This window comes from Neoarius graeffei, chromosome 3 (genome assembly GCF_027579695.1).
Source record: "Neoarius graeffei isolate fNeoGra1 chromosome 3, fNeoGra1.pri, whole genome shotgun sequence".
Taxonomy (NCBI): Eukaryota; Metazoa; Chordata; class Actinopteri; order Siluriformes; family Ariidae; genus Neoarius; species Neoarius graeffei.
In genome coordinates this window covers 105,244,400-105,268,480 of record NC_083571.1, presented here as the reverse complement: position 1 = coordinate 105,268,480, position 24,081 = coordinate 105,244,400, and the positions used below count along the sequence as shown (strand labels likewise).

The following is a 24,081-nucleotide window of genomic DNA, read 5'->3' as shown; positions in this document are numbered from 1 at the left end:
CGGATGGCACGGTGAATTGTGTTCACAGATAATGTTCTCTGGAAATATTCCTGAGCCCATTTTGTGATTTCCAATACAGAAGCATGCCTGTATGTGATGCAGTGCCGTCTAAGGGCCCAAAGATCACGGGCACCCAGTATGGTTTTCCGGCCTTGACCCTTACGCACAGAGATTCTTCCAGGTTCTCTGAATCTTTTGATGATATTATGCACTGTAGATGATGATATGTTCAAACTCTTTGCAATTTTACACTGTCAAACTCCTTTCTGATATTGCTCCACTATTTGTCGGCGCAGAATTAGGGGGATTGGTGATCCTCTTCCCATCTTTACTTCTGAGAGCCGCTGCCACTCCAAGATGCTCTTTTTATACCCAGTCATGTTAATGACCTATTGCCAATTGACCTAATGAGTTGCAATTTGGTCCTCCAGCTGTTCCTTTTTTGTACCTTTAACTTTTCCAGCCTCTTATTGCCCCTGTCCCAACTTTTTTGAGATGTGTTGCTGTCATGAAATTTCAAATGAGCCAATATTTGGCATGAAATTTCAAAATGTCTCACTTTCGACATTTGATATGTTGTCTATGTTCTATTGTGAATACAATATCAGTTTTTGAGATTTGTAAATTATTGCATTCTGTTTTTATTTACAATTTGTACTTTGTCCCAACTTTTTTGGAATCGGGGTTGTATCTCAGTGGGACCTTCCTGGAAAAATAAAGGCTAAATAAAATAAAGAAGGAGCCATTTTGGATTGGGCTCAAGACTGTTTCCGTGTTTTGCTCCTTCCACCACTATGTGGTGCTGAGCCTGGGTCATATACTACAGGGCGCGTGGGCTGCTCTTGTTTTCATTGCTGCAACTCATAGGATCCGCCTTTACTGGGTAGAGGAAGTAAAACCAGTCAAAGTTTTGATAGGTTCTGATTCCACTAGTGCACTAAAAAGTATGAAATACATGCAGTCAGAAACAAGACAAGACATAGTACTAGACATAACTCTAACAATATTCAGAATTAAAAGAGCAGGGGTGGAAGTAAAATTCATGTGGACTCCTGCACATATTGGTGTGGAGGGAAATGAGCTGGTGGACAGATATGCAAAAGGAGCAACCAGAAAAAGAGAAATAAGTATGGATGTAAAATAGTAAGGCGGAGGTTAAAAGTATAATCAAGACAGAAATAAGAAAGAAATGGTAGGAAGAGTGGGATAGAGGAAATAAGGGTTGATATTACTGCAGCATGGGGCGGCACGGTGGTGTAGTGGTTAGCGCCGTCGCCTCACAGCAAGAAGGTCCGGGTTCAAGCCCCGTGGCCGGCGAGGGCCTTTCTGTGCGGAGTTTGCATGTTCTCCCCGTGTCCGCGTGGGTTTCCTCCGGGTGCTCCGGTTTCCCCCACAGTCCAAAGGCATGCAGGTTAGGTTAACTGGTGACTCTAAATTGACCGTAGGTGTGAATGTGAGTGTGAATGGTTGTCTGTGTCTATGTGTCAGCCCTGTGATGACCTGGCGACTTGTCCAGGGTGTACCCCACCTTTCGCCCGTAGTCAGCTGGGATAGGCTCCAGCTTGCCTGCGACCCTGTAGAACAGGATAAAGCGGCTAGAGATAATGAGATGAGATAAGATGAGATGAGTCTAGTGACCCGAGGGAAAAAGCTGTTGCAGAACCTGGTGGTCCTGCACCGAATGCTGTGGAACCTCTTTCCAGAGGCCAGGAGAGAGAACAGTCCATAGTGAAGGTGTGAGGGGTCACTGATGATGTTTCTGGCTCAGGACATGCAGCGCCTAGGTGCGATGTCCTGAATGGAAGGAAGAGAAGTCCCAATGATTTTCTCTGCTGTCCTCACCACTCTCCTCACATTCTTCCAGTCAGAGGCACTACAGCCTCCGCACCACACAGAGATACAGCTGGTCAGAACGCTCTCTATGGTGCTTCTGTAGAATGTAGTGAGGATGGGCGGGGGCAGGTGGGCTCTCCTCATCCTACACAGGAAGTGCAGATGCTGCTGTGCCTTCTTGACCAGTGACGCGGTGTTCACAGACCAGGTGAAGTTGTCTGATGTGCACCCCCAGGAACTTGGTGCTATTGACCACCTCCACAGCCGTGTTGTTGATGAGAAGTGGAGCGTGACTGGGCTGGTTCTTCTTGAAGTCAACAATGATCTCCTGAAAGGAGGAAGACATTATATCAAGGATGAGGTTTGGTCACACTGGTCTGAACAGTACATTAAACATAATGGATAAGCATGCTAATGGTAGATGTGAATATTGTGGACTACAGGAAGTGGTGGAGCATGTGATGTTGGATTGTACTAGATATCAACTAGAGAGACAGACACTTAAAGAGATGCTTCAAAGGAATCATATGACACTAGGTATCAGAGGGATGTTGCAGTCAGATAATGTGGGATATAGGGCTATTTTTAGGTTTTTAAATGATACAGGAATTATTAGGAGAATTTAGCACAATAGGGTAGTAAACAGGGTGGCACGGTGGTGTAGTGATTAGCACTGTGGCCTCACAGCAAGAAGGTCCTGGGTTTGAGCCCACCGGCCAGCGAGGGCCTTTCTGTGTGGAGTTTGCATGATCTCCCCGTGTCTGCATGATTTCCTCCAGGTGCTCCGGTTTCCCCGACAGTCCAAAGACATGCAGGTTAGGATAATTTGTGGCTCTAAATTGACCGTAGGTGTGAATGTGAGTGTGAATGGTTGTTTGTCTCTGTGTCAGCCCTGCGATAACCTGGCGACTTGTCCAGGGTATACCCCGCCTCTCGCCCATAGTCAGCTGGGATAGGCTGCAGCTTGTCTGCAACCCTGTAACAGGATAAGCGGCTACAGATAATGGATGGATGGATGGATGGATGGATGGATGGATGGATGGATGGATGGGTAGTAAACATTCTGGTTCATACTCCAGTCCAGAAGGTCGCGATAACGCACCTAAAAGCTGTTTGCCAACCACCATAAAACAATATAAAAGAAGAAGATGATGAAGGATCCACCTTTAGCACAGGCCCTAAGAATATGCTGCAGGGCATACAAAACCTCTCCAGTAGCTGCTATGCAGGTAGAAATGGGAGAAATGCCATTACATATTAGGAGAGTTAAGCTTATGTTGGCATACTGGGTTAACTTACAGGGACACAATGAATTGCACCCAACAAAGGCCATCCTGCAGGAGTGCTGGGAACACAAGAAGTCAAACTTTTGGGACATTCCACCGAATGGGTGCCATTTGCTTGTTGTACCACTCCCAAATTAAACTTAATTTGTTATATCTTTTCAACACTGATTATAATAACACACATATTTAACTATTCAAAATGTGTATTGGTCAACCTCAGGCTACGTTACAAGGTTTGGAAGTCAAAGATGGCTGCATTTTTTCAGTCCTGTTCCCAAAACTCTGAAAGTAACAGGACTGAGTTTTTAGCCTAGGATTAGCTAATACATGAAATTAAGCCACATGACGTCATCGCTAATAGCATGACCACATTTAGCACATTCTTGTGATTTACCAAAAATCTGTATTTTTAAAATAAACAAATATCATCTAAGAAATAATTTAAGTAACAGGACAGTATGTTGACATTGACCTTATCAGTCAAAGTTAAAAAAAAATCATCAAATATACAGAAAAGTAAATGAGAGAACTAACTTTTGGTCTTCCCATGGCCTTCAGAAGACACAATTGATGTAACTTCCTGTTGAGCATGTGACTTATGGAATGTTTCAAATTTGTCAGATGGGGTAATATGTTTGGGTAACAGGACTGAGTGAAAACCCAGGGACACGACTAAAATGTGTATTTTAACTAAGATATTGTGGATTTCTTATGAAAAAAAATAGATTTAAACCATGGATAGGATATGGAGTCACACAACAGTGCAAAAGAAATACTGTTTCTGAAGGATTTTAATCATAATATTTCATAGTTAAGTATAAAGTTAGAATGCGGGGACAGGTAACATGCTATTTTTCAGTGTTTTAGGTAGTTTTTATTAATCCTTACAATTATATATCTTAAATTTGAAATCAGATCAATGTGCAGGACATTCTGCGTAATAAGGAAATGTATTTTAAAGTACAATTATATGTGCATTTATTCATATAATTTTCTAGGGACGGAAATGGCACCGATTCGGTGGAATGGCTCTTTTACAGTTTTGGATGGATTGGTAATGTCAAGGCAGGTGAAGCAGGTCTACACAGTCACCAGTACAGCAAAAGAGTTCCAATTTCAGCTATCCCTCCCTGGCTGTTTGTGATGCCATCTATCGATCTGAACTTACAAAAAGAAATAAAAGAGAAGTCCAAGCTACTGCCCGCTTACTACATTGTCCAAAGCTACATACAACAACACTTTGCAGATAAGACAGTGGTATTTACATATGGTTCAAAATAACCCTGAATCTGGACGCACTGGTGCTGCAGTATATATCCCACAGTATGGCACAGCTATAAAAAGGAGAACAACAGATCATCTTTCAGTATACACAGTAGAGCTTGTGGCCATAATGCTAGGATTACTATGGGTAGAGGGAAACAACCAAAACGATACACTAATAGCAACAGATAGTTTATCAGCACTCATGAGCATCAGGTCAAGGAACTCATGCAGGCAAGATATCATAAATGAAATACATCATATATACAGAATGCACAGAATGGGTTTAAGTATATGTTTCATTTGGGTTCTTGCTCATATAGGGGTAGAAGGAAACAAGGATGTAGACATATTGGCAAAACAATCAGTGAAATAGCAAACAATTCATCGGCAAATTCCATTATGTAAAGCTGAGGCTAAAACCATCATTAAAAGTCAAACAGAAAAGTATGGCAGGAGTACTGGGACACTGGTGATACAGGAAGACATCTCTACAATATACAAAAGCAGGTGGGTATTGGGAGAAAGGTGGGAAGAAACATCCATCCATCATCTGTAGCTGCTTATCCTGTTCTACAGGGTCGCAGGCAAGCTGAAGCCTATCCCAGATGACTATGGGCAAGAGGCGGGGTACACCCTGGACAAGTTGCCAGGTCACTGCAGATCTGACACATAGACACAGACAACCATTCACACCTGTGGTCAATTTAGAGCCACCTTTTAGCCTAACCTGCATGTCTTTGGGAGGAACCGGAGCACCCCCACATGGGCAGCATGCAAACTCCACACAGAAAGGCTCTCGTTGGCCGCGGGGCTCGAACCCAGGACCTTCTTGCTGTGAGGCAACAGCGCTAACCACTACCCCACCGTGCCACCCTAGAAAAAAAACATCCAACTGGGTTATGCAGACATTGCAATCAGCCAGAATTAGTGAAGCATGTGATAGTGGAATGTGACTTCTGTAAGGAAGAGAGAAAGAAACTAAGTGAGGCACTTAAAGAAATAAAGCTTAACTTCAGATTAGAGAACATCTTAGGTAAGGCATTAGGACACATATATGGCATGGTATAATAACATTTTTAAAAGAAACAGGTATAATAGAGGGCAGCACGGTGGTGTAGTGGTTAGCGCTGTCGCCTCACAGCAAGAAGGTCCGGGTTTGAGCCCTGTGGCCGGCAAGGGCCTTTCTGTGCGGAGTTTGCATGTTCTCCCCGTGTCCGCGTGGGTTTCCTCCGGGTGCTCCGGTTTCCCCCACAGTCCAAAGACATGCAGGTTAGGTTAACTGGTGACTCTAAATTGACCGTAGGTGTGAATGTGAGTGTGAATGGTTGTCTGTGTCTATGTGTCAGCCCTGTGATGACCTGGCGACTTGTCCAGGGTGTACCCTGCCTTTCGCCCGTAGTCAGCTGGGATAGGCTCCAGCTTGCCTGCGACCCTGTAGAACAGGATAAAGCGGCTACAGATAATGAGATGAGATGAGATGAGATGAGATGAGGTATAATAGAGAAATTTAGGTTGGTTTTTTTCACCCCCGCCAATCTTCTATTTCACACTCCAATCCAGTAGGTGGCGGTAATGCACCTTTAAGCTGTTTGCCAACCGCCATTAAACCCAAAAGAGGAAGAAGAAGAAGGATCCGCCTCTAAGGTTGTTGGAACTGGAAAATAACTGGAAGGTTAAAACTTAAATAATGCAAAAACATTACTTTGTACTTGCTCATTAATTATGTAATGAGTTATTTCAACCAATGGGAAGTACTTAGCTGTGATACATTCATTTCTTTGGAAACATGAACACAACATTAGCTGACTAAGGGACATGTTGGGTTTTTTTTTTTTTAAAGCGCGAAAGATAACTTGATATTCGGTTTCTAACAGGACAAAAAGTCAGCTGATTTCAGTGTTTTATTCTTAATAATAATAAGACCAGAGAGAACTGGGCTGGTTGTATTTTTGTTTGCATCTGCGCCAAAAGTTTATGAATGAAGTAGTTTTGTTGTTGATGCACATTTACAAGCTAAATAACAACATGAGATACGAACAGGTTCATGAAATACTGAATGTGGGTAAAATATAGCTAAGAAGGCCTGTGTGTGTGTTTTTCTTTTTAAACTAGCTATAATATTTTCAGAGCCACTCCTGAATGTGGCGGGAAATCTCTGTGGAAATGCTTTGTTACACGTCAGGAAAACTATTTTTTAGCTTTATATTAAGAATTAGTTCGTAATCCGGTATCAGATGATGTCCATACCTAGCTTATTTTGTTTTTTTTTTTACTCACATAAGGCAGTGTTATTTGCTTGTTTGTTTGTTTGTGTATGCAGCCTTTCTGAAGTGTGTTTAATCATGGTGTTTGTTGTCAACAAACATATACTACGATTTATCATTGGAAACTGTTTTTTAAATATTTATTTAGTTTAATCTCTCTTTTTTTTTTTTTAGCAAAGCGCGCCAATTTCAGAATCATAAAGGAAAAGCTGCAGAACACAGTTTAAAATTTCCCGCAATTTGGAAATGACGTTAATGCACCTGATTGGTCGAGACCTTCAAGAGGAATTAAAGAGCCAGCACGCGCTTTGCTCTGATTGGCTGGACCGGATCGAGCGCCAAGGACGAAATAAAAAGGAGCAGCTGGAGCAGCTTCACTTTGTCTTTTTCCTCCACTGTACAGGTTGCATCTTCTTTTACTTATTTTAGTCTTGTAAAAAAAAAAACCTCGTGCTTCTGCATTATTAGCCTATTTTATTTGCCTTAAACGTAACAATGCTGTCCAATCGCTCACCTCTTAAAGTAAAGAATGAAAATGTTGTTTCTACTAAACTAACCAGCTTGTCTCTGAGAGATAAAGAAAACACGGTGAGTAAATATACGAACATTTACGGTAATGTGCTGCAAAAAGTTCTGCATCTCTCGTGCACTGATTCCTTGTTGGATTCGGTCTGAGGGAGAAAGAAATGCTTATGGAGTTGAAAGCGAGCTGAGTGGAAGTTTTAGTTCCTGATATTTTGTTTAATAATGGACTGTCTCTTTTTATTTTTTATGTAGCCACCAAGTTTGAACTCGACACGAGTTCTGGCCTCAAAAACGGCGCGTAAAATCTTCGAGGATTCTGAGGTGAGTAAAACTAGCCATGTTTTAGTCAAGGCGCTTTTTAGATGGTAGGACTGTCAGCACACGGTTTTTAATTATTTCTGTCAAGTTTTCAGCGGTTAAACAACCAAATCCTGTTTTGTGAGATAAGCAGAAGGTCGAGTCAGTTTTGTAAGACGGGAAAACTGGCAGTGAGTAAGAGTGAGGCTGACATTTTGGCGGTAGGAATGCTTGCTAGCAAGTTTTATACTGTAGCTAGTCAGTCTTTTGTATTAATGTAAATAATGATAAAGCTGGAGAAAAGTGACGGGCCTTTCAATTCCAGAACTTGAGTTACACCCTGTATTTAGCTAGCTAGCAAGCTTTAATACCGTGGCTGGCTAGTCTTTTGTATTAATGTACATGACGATAAAGCTGGAGAAAAGTGACAGGCCTTTCAATTCCAGAACTTGAGCTACACCCTGTATCTAGCTAGCAAGCTTTAATACCGTGGCTAGCTGGCTGGCTAGCTTTAATACCGTGGCTAGCTAGTCTTTTGTATTAATGTACACGACAATAAAGCTGGAGAAAAGTGACAGGCCTTTCAATTCCAGAACTTAAGCTACACCCTGTATTTGGCTAGCAAGTTTTAATACCGTGGCTAGCTAGTCTTTTGTATTAATGTACATGACAATAAAGCTGGAGAAAAGTGACAGGCCTTTCAATTCCAGAACTTGAGCTACACCCTGTATCTAGCTAGCAAGCTTTAATACCGTGGCTAGCTGGCTGGCTAGCTTTAATACCGTGGCTGGCTAGTCTTTTGTATTAATGTACACGACAATAAAGCTGGAGAAAAGTGACAGGCCTTTCAATTCCAGAACTTGAGCTACACCCTGTATCTAGCTAGCAAGCTTTAATACCGTGGCTAGCTGGCTGGCTAGCTTTAATACCGTGGCTGGCTAGTCTTTTGTATTAATGTACATGACGATAAAGCTGGAGAAAAGTGACAGGCCTTTCAATTCCAGAACTTAAGCTACACCCTGTATTTGGCTAGCAAGTTTTAATACCGTGGCTAGCTAGTCTTTTGTATTAATGTACATGACAATAAAGCTGGAGAAAAGTGACAGGCCTTTCAATTCCAGAACTTGAGCTACACCCTGTATCTAGCTAGCAAGCTTTAATACCGTGGCTAGCTGGCTGGCTAGTCTTTTGTATTAATGTACACGACAATAAAGCTGGAGAAAAGTGACAGGCCTTTCAATTCCAGAACTTGAGCTACACCCTGTATCTAGCTAGCAAGCTTTAATACCGTGGCTAGCTGGCTGGCTAGCTTTAATACCGTGGCTAGCTAGTCTTTTGTATTAATGTACACGACAATAAAGCTGGAGAAAAGTGACAGGCCTTTCAATTCCAGAACTTGAGCTACACCCTGTATCTAGCTAGCAAGCTTTAATACCGTGGCTAGCTGGCTGGCTAGCTTTAATACCGTGGCTGGCTAGTCTTTTGTATTAATGTACACGACAATAAAGCTGGAGAAAAGTGACAGGCCTTTCAATTCCAGAACTTGAGCTACACCCTGTATCTAGCTAGCAAGCTTTAATACCGTGGCTAGCTGGCTGGCTAGTCTTTTGTATTAATGTACACGACAATAAAGCTGGAGAAAAGTGACAGGCCTTTCAATTCCAGAACTTGAGCTACACCCTGTATCTAGCTAGCAAGCTTTAATACCGTGGCTAGCTGGCTGGCTAGCTTTAATACCGTGGCTAGCTAGTCTTTTGTATTAATGTACACGACAATAAAGCTGGAGAAAAGTGACAGGCCTTTCAATTCCAGAACTTGAGCTACACCCTGTATTTGGCTAGCAAGTTTTAATACCGTGGCTGGCTAGTCTTTTGTATTAATGTACACGACAATAAAGCTGGAGAAAAGTGACAGGCCTTTCAATTCCAGAACTTGAGCTACACCCTGTATCTAGCTAGCAAGCTTTAATACCGTGGCTAGCTGGCTGGCTAGCTTTAATACCGTGGCTGGCTAGTCTTTTGTATTAATGTACACGACAATAAAGCTGGAGAAAAGTGACAGGCCTTTCAATTCCAGAACTTGAGCTACACCCTGTATCTAGCTAGCAAGCTTTAATACCGTGGCTAGCTGGCTGGCTAGCTTTAATACCGTGGCTGGCTAGTCTTTTGTATTAATGTACATGACGATAAAGCTGGAGAAAAGTGACAGGCCTTTCAATTCCAGAACTTGAGCTACACCCAGTATTTGGCTAACTAGCTAGCAGGTTTTAAATACTGTGGCTAGCTAGTCTTTTGTATTAATGTACACGATGATAAAACTGCAGAAAAGTGACAGGCTTTTCAATTCCATAACTTGAGCTACACTGTATTTCTGAATTTGGGCTTTTTCTCTCGTGATGCAGGGTCATTTGGGCTTTTTTCTGTTTTCCCAGTGCTCTGTGTTTAAACCTGCTGCATTTTTTTTTTAAGCTACAAACTTTTAGGAATAAACCTATACATTCTTTACCTTTATTGCAAAATGTCTCCAGCATTAATCCCTCTTGATGTACATGACAAATAATTAGAATACAGTTAGTTTAGTATTTAAAAGATGCCTGGAGGAAAGGAGCCTGTGAATGAAAAAGCAAGTTCTGCACTGTTGCTATCAAAGAGACAAAGCTGTGGCAGAGTTTCAGTCCCATTACAAGAATTGGCAATGCAATTCACAGTATGTAGTCAGGTAAAAGATCTTGGTTTAAATGAAAGGCCAGTGTCTAAGACTATCAACAAGAGGACCAAGCTCCAAGTCACTGATTCCACTTGCACAGCTGTATGTATTTAAGATGCAAGCTATATCTTAAATACACAGTTGTGTCCTGTATGGGAGTTGGCCAAACTAGAGCGTGATGTAATATTGCGCATGCGCATAAAATTGGTTGGCAAGAGCCATTCACGATAGCTGACAAAGTTGCATCATCACCTAGTTTTTGTGGTGATTTATTGCAGTATGCAAGTTCGTTGCCAGCTGATGCTAAGCCAAGATATGCAGCAAAGCTTCTGTACAACAGTGGCACCAAAGTTTTGCCTGATCCTTACGCAGTTACGGACAAATGGGACCCAAATCCAAGTGCCTGATCTGACCTTCGGCGATATCTACCTGTATGCGATTGACATGCCTTCAATATACACAAGAATCAATGAAAGCTTACAAGTCTCTTGATGCATACAAGTGTTATTCAGTTTTATTGAAATACTCATTTGCTTTTTGTGCCTAATTATAAAGACAAAGATTAAATAGGCACAATATAATCTTTGAAACATAAGTTAATGTTGTTGCTTCACATGCACACGCCAAAGATATACAGTACTAAACTTAAGCAAGTTCTATATTTAGAATGCACAAAGTGTTTTAAATCCAGACTGTTATTTATCTTCAAATGAGAAGTTTGACCAATCTTCTAAGTACATAGATTTGCTGCGGGTGCATTCGCGGAAATCGTACTCGTGTACTGCATACAAATCAGCTGTTCGTGCATTTTTTACTCATCTTTTGGTTATCTAAGCAATGTCTTGGCACAAATTATTTCTGATGAGAATTTTATCTAACATTAATATTAAACTGCAAAACAAAATAATAAAAAAAAATCATGTCTTACCAGATATAAAGCGTCGAAAGCAAACATGGTCATCAGTAGGTTCCCACTTGTCATGCTTAATTGCTGCGATCCAAAGCTTTCCATGAGTTTCAGGGGTTTTTTTTGGGGGGGGGGATACAGTAAAAGCTCTTGGGATCATTCTTGTCAAATCTGCTTGTGTGGCTGATAACACGACACTACCTTAATTAATGACCTGATAACTCTGATCGGCCATTTATAAATGGCCTCTTGCCAACCAAAACATCATGTAACCATTTTGTGGCGTCACAGCGAACGTTCTCTTAGCTTCAGTCTTTTACCTGATTTTAAATCGTATGAAACTACGTATCGGAGAGATATTGTGGCTAAGGTCAGATAATGTGGGATATAGAGCTATTTTTTAGATTTTTAAATGATGCAGGAATTATTAGAATTTAACACAATAGGGTGGGAAATGTTCTGGTTCACACTGCAGTCCAGAAGGTAGCAGTAATGCACCTAAAAGCTGTTTGCCAACTGCCATAAAACAATATTTAAAAAAAAAAAAAATTCTTACCTAATGTGGAAATCCCACTCTGGTTATTGGTACGTGAGTCTCGCTCCTCCAGGAAACCATGGTGTGCCGATCGCTGTTGCTGGAGAATTCGTGCTCTGCGAGGCTTATGGCTAGATTGATGAACCCAGAACAACATGGGAATGGTGCAGATTTTGCATCAATTACGAGAAATGCATGCTAATTTCTGTGTTTTTAAAGAGGAAAGCCAAGACATTGGGTTTTATGCAGCCAAGTTTATTTAATCATTTTGGGTGGGGCACCTATGTCGTTCTGTCACAGGTTTCATGTGATTGAAAGGCTTAAAAAAAATTAAGACAAATGATTTAGTACATGTTGGTGTTCATATGTTGGATATAAATAGATGCACTCACTAAGGGTCTCTAAGCCTCCAAATTTCAATCCTTAAATCAAAGGTCCTTGGACTGTGGGAGGGCACAGGGAACATGCAAACTCCACACCGAAAAGCCCCTGCTGAGCTTGAACCCAGAACCTTCTTGCTGTGAGTCAACAGTGCTAACCACTACACCACTGTTAGCACTGTCGCCTCACAGCAAGAAGGTTCTGGGTTCAAGCCTAGCAACAGACAAGGGCCTGTTTGGAGTTTGCATGTTTGCCCCGGGTGCTCCGGTTTTCCCCCACAGTCCAAGGACATGCAGTTAGGTTAACATGGGGCAGCCTTAGGCTGAAGTGCCCTTGGGCAAGGCACCTAACCCCTGATTGCTCTCTGGGTACGTGTGCGCGCGCTCATTGCTCACTTGTGTGTTTGCTGTGTCAGATGGGTTAAATGCAGAGAGGAATTTTGCAAGTGTACATGTGATGAATAAAGTTCTTCTGTTTCTTGAGGCTTTATTTTCTACACAAACAGCCTCACATCAGATCCCTTGGATATGTTTGTAAAGTCTCTGCTTCCCCTTGTTCCAGCAGAAGCCAAAAGCCAACAATGTTCATCTAGAGGAAGAGCCTCTCCTGAAGGAAAATCCACGTCGCTTTGTCATCTTCCCTATTCAGTACCATGACATCTGGCAGATGTACAAGAAAGCTGAGGCCTCTTTCTGGACAGCTGAAGAGGTATGTGTGTTTTTTGGAATGAGCCCATGTCTATAGCTCCTGGATATTCCTTAGTGTTCTCGCTCACGTCACTTTTCTCTCTCTGTCTCTGTAGGTTGATCTTTCCAAAGACCTCCATCACTGGGAGTCCTTAAAGGACGAGGAACGGTATTTCATTTCTCATGTGTTGGCGTTCTTTGCTGCAAGTGATGGCATCGTCAATGAAAATCTCGTGAGTTCAGAGGCCATTTTGTATCTGCAGGTGTTTCCAGTTAATCTTGAGCATTTTGACACGTGGTCCTCATTGCATGTTTTCAACACTAGGTGGAGCGCTTCACTCAGGAAGTCCAAGTGACTGAGGCACGCTGTTTTTATGGGTTCCAAATTGCCATGGAGAACATTCATTCTGAGATGTACAGCCTACTTATTGACACGTACATCAAAGATCCAAAAGAGAGGTACATTTTCCCCCAAATCTGTACATGCTAGGAGGGCAGTGATGAGAAGCGCAGGGGTACGGACCTCAGCTGATGATGGGAGCTGAGTGCTGGTGTCTGACTTCAGCTCAGTAGGCATGTGGTCAGCTGACTGAAGGACACCAGCATGAAACTGTCGCCTTTACTGAGCCCCCACTGGGAAGACTTATTTTTTTTATTTTATTTTTTAAAAAATGGGTGTTTTAAGTAGATGTTGTGGCTAACTTTTTTTTTTTTTTTTTTTTAAATAATTTTAAATCTGTAGGGAGTATCTCTTCAATGCCATTGAAACTCTTCCTTGTGTGAAGAAGAAGGCTGACTGGGCCATCAATTGGATTGGCAACAAAGATGCACAGTATGGTATGTCAACTTAAACGTAATTTCTGTAAAGCTTTTTCAAAAAAAAAAATTTGAATGGTGGGTTTTATCATTTCCGAAGTTTGATGGGGGATATAGAAATGGCTTCTGGCTGTCCGTCTGGTTACATTTTTGTTTCCGGGCCATATCTTTACAACTACTAAAGATATCTTCATGAAATTTTGTATGTGTGTCAAGTAACATGTGAACTGGTGCCTTTTTGCCATTTTTGGATTTTTTTTTTTTTTTTTCCCCCAAATTTTTACATAAATGGGTTTTGCCTTGGTTTCTAAGAGCAATGTTTTGTTTCTGGTGCATATATCCAAAACTACTCATGATATGGATTTGAAACTTGGTGTACATGCTAACAAGGTGATGTAGATGTGCCTTTTCATACTAAAACTTTCGAAATTTTTCGTACTTCCATGGAAACGATTTCAGGTTAGTCTTGGGGGTAGGTTTTGTTTCTGGAGCAGAACTTAAACTGAGTGAGATGGTCTTGAAAGTTGGTATGTGTTGACTTTTTGGATACTGAGAGATTAATTTTTAGCTCACCTGGACCAAAGGTCTGGTGGGTTTATGCCATGGGCTGCTGAGGTCAGTGTAAAGAGGTAGGGTTGGTTTCCTGTAGCAGAACTTGAAGAATGTGACAAATAATGTCTTGAAACTTGGTATATAGGGCAGGGGATCTAGATGACTGTCTTCATGTCTAGTAGAAGTTAATAGGGTTTACAAATTTACATTGCATGTTACAAAAATGGATTAAAGGGCAGGTAAATGGTAGTACAAAAATCCAGTCTGCCTGTCAGTATTAAAGTATTGACATGGGTGATGTGCTTGGTGTACTGTGACACTTGTTTATCTCTGACTCCATAATTTGTAGGTATGGTACTTTTTAACAGGGTCTGTGGGAAGAGAAGTGTTGCAGTTGGTCAGACATATGAATTCAAAAGCACCCACACTTTCCATTGATGAAAAGGCATAATCCTGTTTGTTTGAAGCCACAAATATTTTAGATTAATGTAACCTGTTCTTTGCAGGTGAGAGAGTGGTGGCTTTTGCTGCTGTTGAGGGAATCTTCTTCTCTGGTTCTTTTGCTGCAATTTTCTGGCTAAAGAAGAGGGGCCTTATGCCAGGGCTCACCTTCTCCAATGAACTCATCAGCAGAGATGAGGTAGTTGGAATGCATTAATTTGTTACCCTTTGCATTTGAATTTTGTTGCTGTGCAATGAATTGACTAAATATTCTTGGATTTCAGGGACTTCACTGTGACTTTGCCTGTCTAATGTTCAAGCACTTGGTGAACAAACCTTCAGAAGCAACGGTCAAGAAAATCATTATGAATGCAGTTCAGATTGAGCAGGTATTCACGTGCACACAATGAAACTTGAGGTCTTGGGTTATGCTTCAAGGCACGGACCTTATTATTCACCTTTGTGGTCCACAGGAGTTCCTGACCCAGGCTCTGCCAGTTAAACTGATTGGTATGAACTGTGAGTTGATGAAGCAGTACATTGAATTTGTGGCTGACAGGCTGATGTTGGAGTTGGGCTTCAAAAAGGTAAGGGTCTATATTGATGTAAATAGAAAAACACTTATAGGGTTTGGCTTCATGTTTCACTCAAGTCTGGAAGCAAAGAAAGCTGTGGGTGGGGTTGAGTCACATGGCTCAGGATTACAGCAAAGAAAAAAGGTTAAATCTTTAACCAAATGTGCATTAAAATACTAGAAGTCACTTTAAAAAAAAAGTATTGACACTTTCAATGGAATATAGTATTGTGTACTACATCTGTGTGTTTGGGGTCGGGTGTTTTTGTAGTCTTTGTACCTCTAATCATTTGAGTTGTCCTGAAATCCCATCACTCTTTGTAGTCAAAGTTCACTTGTACCCTGTCCATACTAGGGATTTTGTACCGATACGATACTACTTTCGTACCGCAACACCTGTGCACACTAGCAACTATACCGGTACTGTAGCGGTATAACTGTATCGGTACGAAACCCACAAATGTATGGGTTTCGTATCGGTACTGTAGCGCTTCGCTGTAGTGTGGACAGATGAAGCGGTTCTGTATCGATACAAATAATGATGCGCATGTGCAATGAACCATTCCTACTTCTTCCAGGTGTAGAAGAAGAAGAAATGGTGAAGAACGGAGATTCGTTTTCTTTGTTTTTCTCAACTGCCTCGTGTGTTATACGATTCGACTGAATAAATTACCACCAGAAATACAGACTGTACATTGATGACAAAAAGCGCGCACACGTTGTTTCATCCGCCATATTCTCGGAAGGAAGTTACTCGGTAACCACGGAAACATTTCGCGCATGCGCATTTCAACTACCGTGAAAGAAAACCGCAAACATTTCTCGTGAGTGTGGACAGATGCACTAAACTGTACCGGTATACTTTGTATCGATGCAGTTATACCACAATCGTACCGGTATATATGTGAACACAGCATTGGAACGGCACTGCAGATTTCACTCAGGCCATTATTAAAAAATGTTCTGTTTCTGGTCCACCGGCCGGGTGAGTGCCGTTTGTGCGGGTGAAAATTTTATTTTTTTTTTAAACGCCAGTTTTTCGACATTTTTTTCCGGGTTCGTAAATGTAAAATCGAACTTGACATTTCCGCATTCCCAGGGCTTTCCACTAAGGCTCATACTAGCCAGCCATGACAAATAAGTAGCCGGGGGGAGTAAACACACAATAAACTCCTGTGCACGCAGTTCCCAGGGTTAAATGTATTTTCCACAGACCATTTATTTATTCACTTTACTCACATGCAAAGTAAAATGGCAGTAAATCTTTTCTTTTCTTGCGTATTGCATCATGAGGCGTTCCTGGCTTGTAAATCTCTTATTTTCGGTGCATGACACATTCACGCAACTGAGTACGCGCGCACACCGCATGTCGGGGCGCTAATGTCAAACTGAACCTTGATCAGCGGTTCAGTTTGACATTGTCAGTCTGTTAGATAAACATTTAATTTTATTAAAATCGAAAATTAATATTTAGAGCCTGTGGGCTACAAAAATAGTCATTAAAGTAGCCGGCTGGACTTAATTGTATGGCGGCAGCCGGCGCTTGTGGAAAGCCCTGTCGAATCAGCTCTGCGCATGCGCCGTGCGGCACAAAAAAATGGCAGCCACCATGAAGGAAGGAGATCCGGAGTTTTCAAACATTTGCTGAAGTGTGAAATCGCAAAATGGTATTCTAGCGAACAACAAAATAGTAAAGATTCAGAAAAACAAATCATTCAGTGATCATTTTAATAGTGTAATTTCATCCGAACTAGGCCTAACGCTCGATTTAGAACTACAAAAAGTCCGTGTGTCGGATGTTTTAAGGACCTTTGTAAAAGTTTTGCAAATGTTGCAGTCAGCATTTAAAATGCTAACTTAGTTTTTGTACAAGTTTCAGTTGATTTAACTGTCATTTTATTAAATGTCTGCTTTTGTAATAAAAAAAGTACTGAAAGAAAAAGCAAACACAGCATTGCGATTTCTTATCCATCCATATATAATAAAAAAAAAAAATCCCTCCCGACTGAAATTTTTTTTGCCCACCCGGTGGACAGGAAACGGATTTTTTTTTTTTTAAAAGGATGGCCTCATGCTGATTTTGGATCAATTGTTCTGGACGTTCCCCAAGTGTGGGAGGGGTTCTCCCCACCCTCCCTCACCCACCTAAACAAATTGTACTGAAAGGCAGCTATGCTATACCATGGTTCAGTTAAAATGACAAAGTTGTGTATATGAAGTTGGAAAAGTGCAGATCAAGTGGCCTTTTTGGTGCTGACCAACTACAGAAAACATGGATTGATTTACCTCCCGTTCTATAGAAACAAAGCCAGAATACTGCGATCTTGTTAAATTTGGAGCCAGTGGCTGTGTAGTAGGGATGTTATGCTGCTGAAGTCTGCCCAAAAAGATGAGTTGAAGTAAGGACACCCACTCGTTTGGTAGGCCTTCTCCCAATGTACAGTGGTAGTCATATTTTCTATCTCTGTACAGAGTTCATTAATAATAGATGAGTTTAGGAAGGATCTTTTTTTATCACCTCAAATGGGGATTTGCTTACATTGAAGTGATTACCCATTCATCATACCAGGGAGTTAATTCATTACTAGGACACAGGGCTATTGCGAGTGTAAATGAGCCAGCGTTGTCCAGTCTTGAGTCCCCAGTGTTCGAGTCATTTTAAAGAATTAAGTAGTCAGAGAACAAGACTCCAGTCGTGCCATTTGGCGGTGGCTGCTGCCTTTATGTGAAACCGTCTCTGCTACTGTGCTGGACTAATGTTACTGCTTGACTGCCCCATTTTAGTTAATGGGCTACAGATAAAAAGCTAGCTCATTGGTCAGCAAGCCCCGCCCACTATCAACAGGGCAAATAATGAGAGGCTTAACACTAGCTAGTTCATCAGTCAGCAAGCAAGCCCTGCTATCAACAGGACAATGAACATGGTGTGTCCCTTCCTTCTCTGGGTGGAGTCTTACCAAATGATTGAAGTTTGAGGTTGTTCCCATCTCCTCGGTTGTTCTTTTACATACGGAACACACAGCAGCGCTTTTTTTTTTTTGCTTTTTTTTTCCCCCCCCTCCCCACTGCACAAGAAGTCTGTATAAGCAAAGCAGGCAATCCTAGGGGTGTTCTCTTCAGGCTTTGTAGTGTTGTTAACGTTAGTTTGTTCCTGAACGTGAAGTATGAACATGCGAATGTGTATTCTCGCACAAAACTAGTATAAAATTAATGTAGATATAAATGTCTTATGCCAAATTATTATGGCACATTACAAAGAGTCTTCGTCTCCAATTTGAGTCCGAGTGCAGTTAATGCACCAGTCTGAGTAGTCAGTGCTCCAGTCCAAGTTGAGTCACAGGTCCTTAAAACTAGGGCTCGAGTCCTGGACTCAAGTACTACAAGCCTGAAATGAGCTAGTCAACTCGTACAATCTGTTGTTTTTGGGAGTGTGTTCAGTTTTGTGAAAATTTTGATCTGTCTGGCTGACTGTTGCTAATACTGGAATAATAGCTGTCAAGGTAGCTAGTGTTTTTTAATATAAATGGCCTTTTCATATTAAATTTCTCAATGTTTCAAACACTAACTGAGATATGGTTAAGTTTGTATTGATGCATGTGTCCAGAAAAGTTCAAATGAGTAGGTATATGTAGTAGACAGGGTGCAGTGTGGATGCTACAATCACTTCAATCCAAAGTGTAGCCATGCATTATACTGTAGAATAACACTTAATTGCTTTCTGGGCGGAATAAATTTGCAGCCATCAACATAAGTGAAACTGTTCGAATTACACCGTAGATGGAAAGACAATCTAGATGAAAGGGGGTGAACAGTCTTAAAGGTCATAGGCAATGGTCGGAGGTGAAACATGGAATATCAACTTTGTCTAGAAGAACGACCCCAAAAAGTGAATTCAGTCTTCCTGGTGTCCAATTTGCACTCTAAAATTGAATAAAACGATTAAAATGTACTGTCTTGCCCAATTTCCAAAGGTTTGTTTACATCTCACTTATGCGCACTTTCACCGCCAGGGGACCGCCGTCATAATGTCATTTAAGCCAAACGGATTGGGAGCGGTTCTGTTTACACTTGCGAACTGAGCACACGTGTACGGACTTTGGTTGTGAGAGGTCGTGTAAAATGTCTGAAAGCGATTTTGAAGTAGTAACTCTCCAAATTGAATATCGAGAGGTGAAACCATACATGTATGAACCTATGGCTGTTGCGAAGCAGTCTGTGAATGTGGCTCAGTGGTTTGACCGTACGGCTTCAGAATTGGACAGCAACTCTGCTGAGTCTGATCGCGGTGACCCCGGACTTGAACAAGACTCGTACCCAAACGATTTATCCTGGTAGTTATGATAAATTCCTACTTTTGTCATAATACTAAATAAGAGCCCTTTTTTTTTTTTTTTTTTAAAGATATTTTTTGGGCTTTTTTCACCTTTATTGGATAGGACAGTGTAGAGACAGGAAATGAGTGTGAGAGAGAGAGAGACGGGGAGGGATCGGAAAATGACCTCGGGTCGGAATTGAACCCGGGTCCCCGGATTTATAGTATGGTGCCTTATCCACCTGAGCCACGACGCCCCCAAGAGCCCTTTTGAAGAATAATTAAACCGCCCTCCCTAGTGGATATAGGTAACGATTACTTGACAGTGCGCCGGTAGACCACATTAGCCTGCCATCCGCGGCGTTATACTATTTATAGCTTACTCTAAGTGAGGAAATATCCCTTTCTCATTTCCACAATGATTGTACAGGAACCCCCAGGATTCTTGACTTGTCAATTGCAAGCAAAAGTAAAAATGTTTACCTCCAATCTTCTCCTTTTTGTTTGAGCGTTGCTGCTCCGTTTCTTCTTTGACTCCTTGATTGTTTCATGCTCACAATCCACTCTCCGCCTCGTTTCCACTTCCAGAAAAAAAACACCCTCTGGCTTCACGCGCACAATCCATTCGCTCCGCCTCTTTTTCGGGAAAAGCCAACCTACTCGTTCCGCCTCTTCTCTCAGAAAAAGGGAAAAACTTCTTCCTGAACCGATCCCATTGTTACAGTTCACTGCACAACAAGGCATGGTTTTTCTTTGGAAATTCCCAAACACACGTCTGCACTCAAGCCGAATGGCAATGTAAGTAAACGGAAGTGGGCTGAACTAAAGCGGTTTGTTTGGCTTAAATGACATCACGTGCTGAGTGGTCATGAAAATAGCCGACAGAAATTCGTCATGATCCGCACTAACTTATTTTAATTATTACTTAACAATACTTCTTGGGACCAGAAGAAAATTAGAGGGTTTTTTAACAAAGTTTCAAATGTGCGTAAAATTAAAACTGTTGAGCTTTAATTGTACTGCAGCCAGCCAGCAGGGGTGCTAGAGCTGTGGTGGCTTCATGGTTTTTTTTGGATATGCTGTGCTGTCTGTTTTCTCCAGTTGATTGTGCCGACTCATTTTGGGGGGGGGTACAGTCCAGGGGTTGGTAGGCATGATATTGCAATTAATTGTGTCCTTTCTTTAGATCTATAGAGTAGAGAATCCATTTGACTTCATGGAGAACATTTCCTTGGAGGGAAAGACCAACTTCTTTGAGAAGCGAGTGGGAGAGTACCAGCGCATGGGAGTTATGTCTGGGCCCACAGACAACACCTTCCGGCTTGATGCTGACTTCTAAACTGAGTAAATGGACACTTGTAAACATTAACTTGAAGAGGCCATGGTCCCTTGGTTGCCTCCATATTTTGCCTGCTATAGTGTTACTCAGCAGGACTTGAAAATGGTGCAAAAATGTAATGTATATTGCTGTAAGATTTAATTTTAGAATATGTACCTCAATGCAGCTAACTTTTTTTTTTTTTCTTTTAATTGTACATGGTTTGTTTTCTGCAAGGCAGAGCAGATGGGAAGGGTTTATTTATAGCTTGCATAAACGCCATGCTACTGCTTTGATGTACAAACTGCTTCTGCTTTCCCTTAAACCCCAGTCCTGTTCCCTTGCCTGAATGCTGATGCGAATGTAAATAAAACTTCTGATGGAATAGAAGTATAGCGGGTGATCTTTTGGGATGGTGGGTGGGGTTGGCTGGTGTGGATGTTTTTTGGCATCACCCCAACATGGAGCAGGTGCTCACAGTACTGCAAATTCCCACTTTCATAATTGAAATCCTTGCATGGTGGCTAAAGACTCCAGTTTTTTTTTTTTCTGCTTTCCATGCTGAATGTGTCATGCCTGGTTTAAAAAGGATAATTTTCCCATTATGCCAAATGCAGCTAAGATGTGTTTAGCATCATGTGACTTGCATACCCCCTTTTTTTTTGGGGGGGGGGGGGGGGGTGCAGCTTTTCCCTGAAGGCTTGACTTGTATATCTGAGCTGGTCAGGTTTAGATTTGCAGGGCTATGTTTGTGTTAACCTGACTAAGGCTTTTTAATGCTCATGCAGGTGTTTCAACTGCTGAACTGGATCTGATCTCGTATGTAATAAACCAGGGGTTTGTGGTACTGTGATTGACGCCTGTCCAATCGGGTTAGTTGTAATAGTTTAATGTCTTAAGTAAAACAATTAGTCATTCAATTTAACTTGTGTTAGAATTTTTAAAAATCCTTGAATTCCTCATGGGTTGGGTCATTGTGATCAGAGTTCTTTTAGCATGTGAGAAATGAAACCTAGTGTTGGCTAGGTAATTTTCTTCTTTTGGGGGGGCTGTTCTGTAAAATCGAGTGGGGTGTTTTAAAAACAAAACACCCCACTGGATTTTACAGAACAGCCCCCCAAAAGATTACCTAGCCAACACTAGGTTCTATTTCTCTCTCACTAAAAGAACTATGATCACAGTGACTTAACCCATGAGTAATTCAAGATTTTTTTTATTTTATTTTTTTTAAATGTCAAGTGGAAGACCATCAAAGCACAGACCAGGCAACAAAAGGTACAAAGGAAGCATTCTCTAAGTACAGTGAGGAATGGCTAAAATTTGCACAAATATGCACATAGTAACAAGGCCATCCCACTGTGTGGAAACAAATCAAGTTTCACGTGCTTAAGGCGGCACTGTTGCCTGACAGCAAGAAGGTTCTGGGTTTGAACCCAGTAGCTGACGGGGGCTGTCTGTGTTCCCGGTGTCTGCATGGGTGTGCTCTGGTTGCCCCCACAGTCCAAAAACATGCAGGTTAGGCTAATTAGTGGCTCTAAATTGACTATAGATGAAAGTCTTCCGGATTTATCCGGATATTTGAGACAATTCTTGAAAATCTCTGGTTTTCCAAATGGATAAATTTCAGATTTTTTGTGTTCTGTTTCATAGAAATTAGGTTAGGCGATTGCGTGTTTTGTTTGCGTTCGGTGACGGGGTGCCACCATTTTTGTAGTCTCGCAATGCTTGCTGGTGTACGAGACCTTTTTTATATGCTTATATACATACCACATGTCATGTGAACAAGATCGTGCTTTAGAAAACGCGGTCTTCTGTGTACCTTTTCTATTGATCGAGACAATTGAAGAGCCTTCTCTGTTGAAATGTGTTTACTGATTCAGCAATAATGTACAAACAAGTTGACAGGAAGGAAAGGTAAAGAAGTTCAAATGGTTGGAGAAAGATGCAAACGGTGACACTTTATCGGACTATGTGAGGAATAGGGATCAACTTTTTTTTTTTTTTGGTTTTTCTTCAGGGCCGATACCGATTTATTATGGAATTGGGATGCCGATAACCGATATGTGCAACCGATAAATGTAAACATTATAATTCACATGAAATTAAACATGGCACACGCTGACAGACCTTCATATCCATGAAATGTATGTTTAATTGTAAAATTGAACATGAAATTTTGTGCAGGGAGATGCCAGCAGCATTTGTACAATAAAGTCAAACATTAGTTGGAATAAAATGAGAAATAAAATAAAAGTATTCACCAATAAAAAAATAAATCACTCCCTACTATATTACAGCTCACCCTTTTCAGTGGAAAATAAATGAAAATACACTCTGGATTCTTTTACACTAAGAACTAAGTAAGACTTACCAACTTCAAGTAGTTTTTAAATAAATCAAGTGTAGGGAGCTGCCTGCAGCATTTTTTTTTTTTTTTTAAAAAGTAAAATCAAAGTAGGCTATCACTGTTATGTAACAACTTAACAAGTAACCATCTACATTCTAATGCTTTTAATGCCCAAGCCTAATATTCCCAATTTAGGAGGATTATATTGTAGTGAAGGAAGCATTACATGTAGTTTCAGCGAGACTAGTTGGTTGTAGGCTAATTCAAGTGCTTCCTTCCATAAGCTAAGTTTGCCTGGCTACACAGATGCAAATGGACAATTTTAACGAGTAGTAGATGAAGAATGTAAACATAATGATGTGCTTTTGCAGCTTGTGTGTTTGTGACTTATTGTGGCAAAAGCAGCGTGTCCTTACCTTGAAGTGGGATCTGCTTCTGCCCGAGTGCCCATACGGCCGCCTTGAAACAGTTCACAGCGTTTAGCTATGCGTGTTGATTGGCTGTATCCCTTGTGCCAAACAAATCAGATGTTGTGGTGGGCGGGACCATGTTCTTGAACTCGGAGGCGAGTGCAGGAAAGGACGTGCAGTGACCGTCGCGTTAGGAATGAAATGGCTGCAGAAAGGCATGTTATCGGCATATCGGTGGAAATTATGGCCGATACCGATAACCCTAAAAATACAGAATATCGGCCCGATATATCGGCCAGGCCGATTATCGGTCGACCCCTAGTGAGGAAAGTGGACAGGCTGGGACACCCCCCAATCTTAATTTGACTTTCAAAAGTTCAGGATTCTTTTTTCTTTGCTCCACTTTCATCTCTAAGGTGTGAATGTGAGTGGTTTCTCTCTGCATCAGCCCTGTGATAACCTGGGGACTTGTCCAGGGTGTACCCTGCCTCTTGCCCATAGTCAGCTGGGATGAGCTCCAGCTTGCCCGTGACCCTGTACAGGATAATGGATGGATGTAGCTTTTTTTTGAAAGTTCAGGGTAATTTTAAGGCAAAGAATTTAGGGTGAAGGGGTTCAGTTGATC

General features: G+C 41.4%; 1 protein-coding gene and 1 non-coding gene across 3 annotated transcripts; both read left to right on the top strand.

Annotated features, from left to right (window-relative positions):
• The first annotated feature begins 7,025 nt into the window (after window positions 1–7,025).
• Window positions 7,026–21,089, top strand: LOC132883809 (ribonucleoside-diphosphate reductase subunit M2). 2 transcript variants are annotated; one of them, XM_060917840.1, is made up of 10 exons: window positions 7,026–7,237; window positions 7,427–7,495; window positions 12,565–12,708; window positions 12,803–12,919; window positions 13,012–13,145; window positions 13,429–13,523; window positions 14,561–14,694; window positions 14,780–14,884; window positions 14,969–15,082; window positions 20,568–21,089. In XM_060917840.1, exons 1-10 carry the CDS (start codon window positions 7,145–7,147, stop codon window positions 20,718–20,720), a joined length of 1,158 nt encoding a protein of 385 aa, XP_060773823.1. In that variant the 5' UTR covers window positions 7,026–7,144; the 3' UTR covers window positions 20,721–21,089. The 2 variants fall into 2 exon arrangements, with proteins under 2 accessions (XP_060773823.1, XP_060773822.1); XM_060917839.1 differs by having other exon boundaries at window positions 12,562–12,708.
• On the top strand, window positions 13,178–13,317 carry LOC132883922 (small nucleolar RNA SNORD94). The gene has a single exon (XR_009654422.1). It is a non-coding gene; the product is annotated as a small nucleolar RNA SNORD94 (small nucleolar RNA).
• Window positions 21,090–24,081: the final 2,992 nt, after the last annotated feature.

Coding starts and splice junctions, on each gene's coding strand:
- LOC132883809 (XM_060917839.1), top strand. CDS start 7,145: ATGCTGTCCAATCGCTCACCTCTTAAAGTAAAGAATGAAAATGTTGTT. Junction 12,920..13,011: donor GCATCGTCAATGAAAATCTC/GTGAGTTCAGAG, acceptor TTTCAACACTAG/GTGGAGCGCTTCACTCAGGA. Junction 13,146..13,428: donor ATCAAAGATCCAAAAGAGAG/GTACATTTTCCC, acceptor TTAAATCTGTAG/GGAGTATCTCTTCAATGCCA.